We start from the raw sequence: 8,841 nt of genomic DNA, 5'->3' as shown, positions 1-8,841 counted from the left end.
CGCGGTTTGTGGGGCCATTTAAAGTCCTGAGGAGACTGAACGAGGTTAGTTACAGGTTACAACTTCCCCCCGATTACCGTATTAACCCCCTCGTTCCATGTGTCTCTCCTCAGGCCGGTGGTGGCTGGCCCACTCCAGGAGTCTGAGGTGCGGGAGGTTCCTCCGCCCCCTCTGGACATCAAGGGGGGCCCCGGCGTATTCCTTTCGCTCCATACTGGATTCAATGCGTCGGGCGAGGGGCCTTCAGTACCTCGTGGAGTGGGAGGGGTACGGTCCGGAGGAGAGATGCTTGGTTCCGGTGGAGGACGTGTTGGACCCTTCAATGCTGCGGGATTTCCTCCGTCCGGATCGCCCTGCACCTTGCCCTCCGGGTTGTCCCCGAGGCCGGTGTCGGCGCGCTGCTGGAGCCGCGCGTCAAGGAGGGGTACTGTCACGACTTCCGCCGAAGTCGGTTCCTCTCCTTGTCCGGGCGACGTTCGGCGGTCGACGTCACCGGTCTTCTAGCCATCGCCAATCCACTTTTCATTTTCCATTTGTTTTGTCTTGTTTTCTCACACACCTGGTTTACATTTCCATCATTACTTGTCGTGTATTTAACCCTCTGTTCCCCCCATGTCTGTGTGTGAAATTGTTTATTGTTGAGGTTGGCACGCTTCTGGCTGGCTTGCGCCGGGTTCTGTTTTATACCCGTGCTTTGTGGCAGCCTGTACTTTGTACTTGGGTTTTTGTACTTTGTGCTGCCTCACTTGTTCGTTGGGCATTTGTTTTGTTGACACGGTAGCGTTCTGTGCAAATGATTGCCTAAGTAAAGTGCTTTGTCCACTCATCTCTGCTCTCCTGCGCCTGGCTTCTATGCACCAGTTACACACCCCTTGACAACACACCAACTCATTCAATGGTTTTTCTTAATTTTTTACTATTTTCTACATTGTAGAATAATAGTGAAGACATCCCAACTATGAAATAACACATATGGAATCATGTAGTAACCAAAAAATGTTAAACAAATCAAAATATATTTTATACTTGAGATTTTTGGTTCCAACCGCCGTGTCTTATTGAGACGCAGAGGAGGTGAACGGCCAATCTCCGCATGTGTGGTTCCCACCATGAATCATGGAGGAGGAGGTGTAATGGTGTGATGGTGCTTTGCTGGTGACACTGTTGGTGATTTATTTAGAATTCAAGGCACACTTAACCAGCATGGCTACCACAGCATTCTGCAGCGATACGCCATCCCATCTGGTTTGCGCTTAGTGGAACTATCATTTGTTTTTCAACAGGAAAGTGACCCAACACACCTCCAGGCTGTGTAAGGGCTATTTGACCAAGAAGGAGATTGATGGCGTGCTGCATCTGATGACCTGGCCTCCACAATCACCCGACCTCAACCCAGTTGAGATGGTTTGGGATGAGTTGGACCGCAGAGTGAAGGAAAAGCAGCCAAAGTGCTCAGCATATGTGGGAACTCCTTCAAGACGGTTGGAAAAGCATTCCAGGTGAAGTTGGTTGAGAGAATGCCAAGAGTGTGCAAAGCTGTCCTCAAGGCAAAGTGTGGCAACTTTGAAGAATCTAAAATCTAACATCTATTTTGATTTGTTTAACACTTTTTTTGTTTACTACGTGATTCCATATGTGTTCTTTCATAGTTTTGATGTCTTCACTATTATTCTAACAATGTAGAAAATAGTAAAAATAAAGAAAAACCCTTGATTGAGTAAGTGTGTCCAAACTTTTGACTGGTACTGTAAGTACAGTGTATCTACTCTGTTTTCATGGAATTCACTAGGAAGAGGAACCTACAGATGCTGTACTCTCCAATCCCACCCAGACAAGTGCTGTGCTTCCCTTAGGCCAAATGAAGCCTAAGTGTTTTCAACTGGCAAGAAGAAAAGAAAACTCCTTATTTTGATACATTTCTTCTGCTGTAGTTGGTGACCAAGGGCTTTCAGCCAACTAACGTAGTAGTTAAAGAAACAACCTTCCAAACTTGGTCATTTTCCACCCTCCAACAGAAACAAGTTGAAGGATCCTCTTTAAACACAGTAAATCACCCCAGGGTCTTGTGTTCAGTCCATTATCCGTCCAGTTATAGTTTGAAGCAACTGTTTGGGATCGAGGACTTATTTATCGCACTATGGGGAATGGCAGAATGTACATGAGAGGACTATGCATCACTTTCAATGTCCTGCTTCTGGTACGTACTGGTTTGACCTGACAGGTCTGACCTTTTCTTGTTAATTAGTTATTTAGTTAATTAGTTATGTTATGGATTCATCATTATAACAGTGTATAAATCATATTAAAAACACCTGTGTTACATTTAGTATCTAAAAAGGGTAATATTAAAAACAAAATGTTAGTCTAAAATACAATAACAAAATGTAAAACATATTGAAGTATATCTATATTGTGTAATATGCAGTGTAGTATGTTTCCAATAATGGCATCATACAGTATCTTAATACATTTGTAACATACCGTAACAGACCTAAAATATCTATACTTGCAGGTATCTGGGTTATTTCTGTTTGTAGTTGGGGTGTCATACAGCTTCCAACACCCTCCTGAGGTAACAACTGTAAAAATGTTTTATAACTCAGAGAGTTTCTTCTTATGTAATAAAATAATAACACAATTTACAATGAATTGTAAATTACCAAAGTCGTCAGGTCATTTAACTGACCTTTAAATGACCTGATGTGAAATTAGATTGTAAAAACCTACAGTACGTCACCTAAAGTGATGTTAACAGCATCACAAAGATGCACAATTATTTAATTGACCTTTATTGTTTTTTCATTGGCCTGTATTATTTGTGTGAGTGCAGTTTGACCATCGGAGTACCCTCCATGAGATGTACATACTAAATGTGTTTGGACCCATTACTGTACTGTTCTCCATCCTGGGAGGCTACGCTGCCTACAGAGACAAGAGAATACTGCTGATCCTGGTAAGTGTCTCTAAGGCTCCGTTTACACAGGCAGACCAATTCTGATCTTTTGCCCAATTATTGTCAAGAGATCTGATCTGATTGGTCAGAATTGGGCTACCTGTGTAAATGCAGCCTAACAGGATTGGGATCAATTCCATTTCAATTCCTGTCAATTCAGGATGTAGAATGACATTCCAATTCCAAGTCTTTTCAATGCTTTTTAATGAGGAAAAGTTTGATTTTGGAATTAGAATTTGGTTTATTTCTGAATTGACTGGAAATGAAATGGAATTGGCAACAATCCTGGTTTCTAACAGCTTAGTCTCATAGACAACAACCCTGGTTTATGACAGCTTAGTCTCATAGACAACAACCCTGGTTTCTAACAGCTTAGTCTCATAGACAACAACCCTGGTTTCTAACAGCTTAGTCTCATAGACAACAACCCTGGTTTCTAACAGCTTAGTCTCATAGACAACAACCCTGGTTTCTAACAGCTTAGTCTCATAGACAACAACCCTGGTTTCTAACAGCTTAGTCTCATAGACAACAACCCTGGTTTCTAACAGCTTAGTCTCATAGACAACAACCCTGGTTTCTAACAGCTTAGTCTCATAGACAACAACCCTGGTTTCTAACAGCTTAGTCTCATAGACAACAACCCTGGTTTCTAACAGCTTAGTCTCATAGACAACAACCCTGGTTTCTAACAGCTTAGTCTCATAGACAACAACCCTGGTTTCTAACAGCTTAGTCTCATAGACAACAACCCTGGTTTCTAACAGCTTAGTCTCATAGACAACAACCCTGGTTTCTAACAGCTTAGTCTCATAGACAACAACCCTGGTTTCTAACAGCTTAGTCTCATAGACAACAACCCTGGTTTCTAACAGCTTAGTCTCATAGACAACAACCCTGGTTTCTAACAGCTTAGTCTCATAGACAACAACCCTGGTTTCTAACAGCTTAGTCTCATAGCTCAGAGTAATATGATTGATTTGTGTTATTATTCAGATTCATCTGATTATTTTCAAATCAAATCTAAACTATCTATAATCAATGATAAGGACAGGGGTTTTGGAGGGGGGGGGATCTGCATGTTGTTAACCTGTCTCTGTCTGTCTATCTGTCTCTATATCTTTCTACAGTATGTTGTCTTCATGACCTGTGAATTCATAGCCATCGTAATCATCGCTGTGCCGATGGTTCGTGCCCAACCAAAGGTATCCACTTCCTCCCCTAAAAATGTCATTGAGTTTTTAACAATTCCAAACTGTTGTTATGTTAATAAACAGTGTGTGATGTTATAATAAAGTGTTATTTATTCATTTAAGATGGAGGAGATTCTGGACAGAAGGTTTCACTCTGTGACTCCTCTTCACGATACTGAACCACAGGTCCAGAGGGAGCTGAACAAACTCCAGGCATCAGTAATAATCAATCAATCAATCAATCAATCAATCAATCAATCAATCAATCAATCAATCAATCTGGCTTCAATCTGTATTATCTTCAGCCAACGTATTTAATATTGTTAACATTGCCACATCTGTATCAACTTTAACACCATCATTATTGCCATAAATCAATATATTGACAATGGTAGACAGAATAGTTGGCAAAAACATAGAGAGGGGACCAGACTAATTGTTTGTTGTTGTACAATATTGTTGTTTGTAGTTGCACAATCAAACAAATATATACATTTGGAGATGAGTGTTTTTTTTGGTTTGTTTGTTTATGTTGTTTGTCCATTAGGATCAATGCTGTGGACTGCGTGGCCACTCAGACTGGGGTTGTCACATTCCACCCTCCTGCTACTGTCCTCCACTCCCTCCAGACAACTCATTGGACAGTCTATGTGAGACTGTAAATCTAGGCCTACAGAACACTACGGTGAGCTTACCTACAGTTCCTTCCTGTTAGGAGATGGACAAGTAGAGCTAAGGCTGTCTTAACATTGAAGACATTTTACATGCACAGAGATGACTAATAGCAGCAGCCAACGGATTGAGATAAACAAAATATGAAACGGAGAAACAAGACAGCCTTGGGGCCAACCTTTAGTCATTTACATTATAAACAGCTGAGGGATGGGGCTGGAGAAATGTAACCCCTCTCCAATTCATAGTCAGAGCTATGGATGCAAGGACTGACCATCCATGATATCAACATTATAGGCTATACAGTGTTTGTCTACAAACATTGGAGTAAAACAAGCTTATGTTTGGGTTTCTGATGGGGTACGACAGTTGAACTAAGCTCATGAGAAATTTGTACGTTTATTCTTGAATAATTTATTTTTATTTTACCTTCATTTAACTAGGCAAGTCAGTTAAAAAACAAATTCTTCTTTTCAATGACGGCCTAGGAACAGTGGGTTAACTGCCTTGTTCAGGGGCAAAACGACAGATTTATACCTTGTTAGCTCAGGGATTCAATCGAACAACCTTTCTGTTCCTGGCCCAACGCTCTAACCACTAGGCTCCCTGCTCTAACCACTAGGCTCCCTGCTCTAACCACTAGGCTCCCTGTTCTGACCACTAGGCTACCTGCTCTAACCACTAGGCTACCTGTTCTGACCACTAGGCTACCTGCTCTAACAACTAGGCTACCTGCTCTAACCACTAGGCTCCCTGCTCTAACCACTAGGCTACCTGTTCTAACCACTAGGCTACCTGTTCTAACCACTAGGCTCCCTGCTCTAACCACTAGGCTCCCTGCTCTAACCACTAGGCTACCTGCTCTAACCACTAGGCTACCTGTTCTAACCACTAGGCTACCTGCTCTAAACACTATACTACCTGCTCTAACCACTAGGCTACCTGTTCTGACCACTAGGCTACCTGCTCTAACCACTAGGCTCCCTGCTCTAACCACTAGGCTACCTGCTCTAACCACTAGGCTACCTGTTCTGACCACTAGGCTACCTGCTCTAACCACTAGGCTACCTGCTCTAACCACTAGGCTACCTGCTCTAATCACTAGTCTACCTGCTCTAACCACTAGGTTTCCTGCTCTAACCACTAGTCTACCTGCTCTAATCACTCGGCTACCTGCTCTAACCACTAGTCTACCTGCTCTAACCACTAGGCTACCTGCTCTAACCACTAGGCTACCTGTTCTGACCACTAGGCTACCTGCTCTAACCACTAGGCTACCTGCTCTAACCACTAGGCTACCTGCTCTAACCAATATGCTCCTTGCTCTAACCACTAGGCTACCTGCTCTAACCACTAGGCTACCTGCTCTAACCACTAGGCTCCCTGCTCTAACCACTAGGCTACCTGCTCTAACCACTAGGCTACCTGCTCTAACCACTAGGCTACCTGTTCTAACCACTAGGCTACCTGCTCTAACCACTAGGCTACCTGTTCTGACCACTAGGCTACCTGCTCTAACCACCAGGCTACCTGCTCTAACCACCAGGCTACCTGCTCTAACCACTAGTCTACCTGCTCTAACCACTAGGCTACCTGCTCTAACCACTAGGCTCCCTGCTCTAACAACTAGGCTACCTGCTCTAACCACTAGGCTCCCTGCTCTAACCACTAGGCTACCTGCTCTAACCACTAGGCTACCTGTTCTAACCACTAGGCTACCTGCTCTAACCACTAGGCTACCTGCTCTAACCACTAGGCTCCCTGCTCTAACCACTAGGCTCCCTGCTCTAACCACTAGGCTACCTGCTCTAACCACTAGGCTACCTGTTCTGACCACTAGGCTACCTGCTCTAACCACTAAGCTCCCTGCCTCTGTGATGTCAGTGGGTATATATAATACATATACAAGTCCAAACTGGATGTATCAACTAAGGATAGAAGCTTTAAACAGACTTGAAACGTTACAGAGGCTTGTGGTGACCTATAAAGGTGTTTGATCCTGTTTCTCTGTCTCTGTGTTTTTCTGAAGCTAGACTGCCAGCACAATAACACACACGGACAAACTACAACTTCAGTGTCCCAGGAGCGCTGGGTGTACAGCAAGGTATAGCAGTCTTATTTAAACATTGTTCATTTTTTATTTTGATGCAACAATTTTCAGTGAAAGCTAGCTAGCATTGGGCTAAACTGACTCCAAAGTTACAAGATAAATCACAAAGAAATTAAGAGATCTGTTACCACAGAGATCCTATTCAATTATTAATATGTAATTGTAATACATAAAGAGTTCTAATATCTAATTCTATGGCTGTTACAATGCCATCTCTATCTGTTCCAGCCTTGTGGTCCCATCCTGAAGAGACACATGAACTTCCTGATTCAGATCATGATCGGGTTCATCTCTACATTTGCCACCATTATGGTATGACCACTGACTTAATGTTTTAGTGTAAAACTACTATTATTGTTTTCATGTTTAATGTTGATTCATGTCTTATTGTGAAGCTACTGTTATTGTTTTCATGTTTAATGTTTATTCATGTCTTATTGTAACGCTGCTGTTATTGTTTTAATGTTGATTCATGTTTTATTGTGAAACTACTATTATTGTTTACATGTTGAATGTTGATTCATGTTTTATTGTGAAACTACTATTATTGTTTACATGTTGAATGTTGATTCATGTTTTATTGTGAAGCTACTGTTATTGTTTAACGTTGATTCATGTTTTATTGTGAAGCTACTATTATTGTTTACATGTTGAATGTTGATTCATGTTTTATTGTGAAGCTACTGTTATTGTTTAACGTTGATTCATGTTTTATTGTGAAGCTACTATTACCTCCCCAGGTGTAATGTCTTTAGATGCAAGACAAGTGTAGCATTTAGCACAACTATGGTTCAATACCACAATGTGGACTCGTTGTTGTGGATATGAGTGGAAAAAAAGCACATTATTCTGTGCACATTTCTATATATTATATCATGTTTTGTTATTTCTTTTTTTTACTGTTAAAACAAAGGTAAAATCAAAATACTGTGAAAGTGAATAACATTTCCAACGTTTATACATTGTAAATGAACTGGAACATTGAAACTTGATCTGTTCCACTGTATTCCAGATTGCTGCCATAGTGATGTCTCTGGTACTGCTGGCCCTCCAGATTCGGTCCACAGAGCCACCGCTCAACGACAGCCTCGACAGAGTCAAGTACCAACTCAGTCCTCTAGCTGTCACCTGACCTCAGCGTCAACACCACAGATAACCATGCTCTGCATGAGGACGAGAACATGATTCATATATACCAAACTGTTATCCTCCTGCTGGTCTTTTGTTTGGAACACTAGCTACAGTGAAAATCAACACACGGCTAAATTCCAAGTAAAAAACGCATGGTGTGGCTCTCATACCAGCTCTTCCCTGCTGTACAGTTTGGTTCAAGTCTGGCTTTTGTTTGATTTCCTGTACATGATAAATGCCAATTATTCCCCTCAGATCTAACTATTGCACCTTGTTGTTAAAGTGCATTAAAAAATATGAAACGCATGTTAATAATGAGTGTATAAGTGTGGTATGACAATGGTGAATGAACAAGCCATTATGAATATCTGTCCAACATGGTGAAACGTTTTTCATCCTCGCAACAACAAGTATCATGCCAGTAAACAACCAGCTCAGAGTTAATAAAATCATATGATTTAAATCATTACTGCTCGTTGTAATTGTGTCAGAATAATTTCCCGAGAAGAGCAATGTTGCAATGGCACCGCCAATGTAGTAAGTGGAAACTGGCAGTTATGATTGGACAATGTGATTGGATGAACATAACCTGAAAGAGAGTCCATATAAGAAGATACACAGGGGAATGGAAACACTTTAGGAAGTACATCTGAGCAAAGAGATATATTCAATCCACTAATACTAAAAATGTGCATTTAACATAAAAACATATTTATATTTAGTGTTTTGATCTTCGACATGGTTAATTTGCGCCATTTTACATTGCCATAGAAACGACTGCC

The 8,841-nt window shown here is 41.5% G+C and overlaps 1 protein-coding gene across 1 annotated transcript; it reads left to right on the top strand.

Moving 5' to 3' along the window:
* The first annotated feature begins 2,067 nt into the window (after positions 1 to 2,067).
* LOC106609803 (23 kDa integral membrane protein) lies at positions 2,068 to 8,528 on the top strand. Its single transcript, XM_045722420.2, has 9 exons — positions 2,068 to 2,197; positions 2,513 to 2,572; positions 2,831 to 2,953; positions 4,084 to 4,158; positions 4,270 to 4,365; positions 4,694 to 4,831; positions 6,848 to 6,922; positions 7,157 to 7,240; positions 7,941 to 8,528. Exons 1-9 carry the CDS (start codon positions 2,138 to 2,140, stop codon positions 8,058 to 8,060), a joined length of 831 nt encoding a protein of 276 aa, XP_045578376.1. The 5' UTR covers positions 2,068 to 2,137; the 3' UTR covers positions 8,061 to 8,528.
* Positions 8,529 to 8,841: the final 313 nt, after the last annotated feature.

This window comes from Salmo salar, chromosome 07, assembly GCF_965601325.2.
Source record: "Salmo salar chromosome 07, fSalSal1, whole genome shotgun sequence".
In the NCBI taxonomy this organism is placed as follows: Eukaryota; Metazoa; Chordata; class Actinopteri; order Salmoniformes; family Salmonidae; genus Salmo; species Salmo salar.
The sequence above is the reverse complement of the archived record's forward strand: the minus strand, read 5'-3'. Positions and strand labels throughout refer to the sequence as shown.

Coding starts and splice junctions, on each gene's coding strand:
- LOC106609803 (XM_045722420.2), top strand. CDS start 2,138: ATGGGGAATGGCAGAATGTACATGAGAGGACTATGCATCACTTTCAAT. Junction 2,573..2,830: donor GCTTCCAACACCCTCCTGAG/GTAACAACTGTA, acceptor GTGTGAGTGCAG/TTTGACCATCGGAGTACCCT. Junction 4,159..4,269: donor TGGTTCGTGCCCAACCAAAG/GTATCCACTTCC, acceptor TATTCATTTAAG/ATGGAGGAGATTCTGGACAG.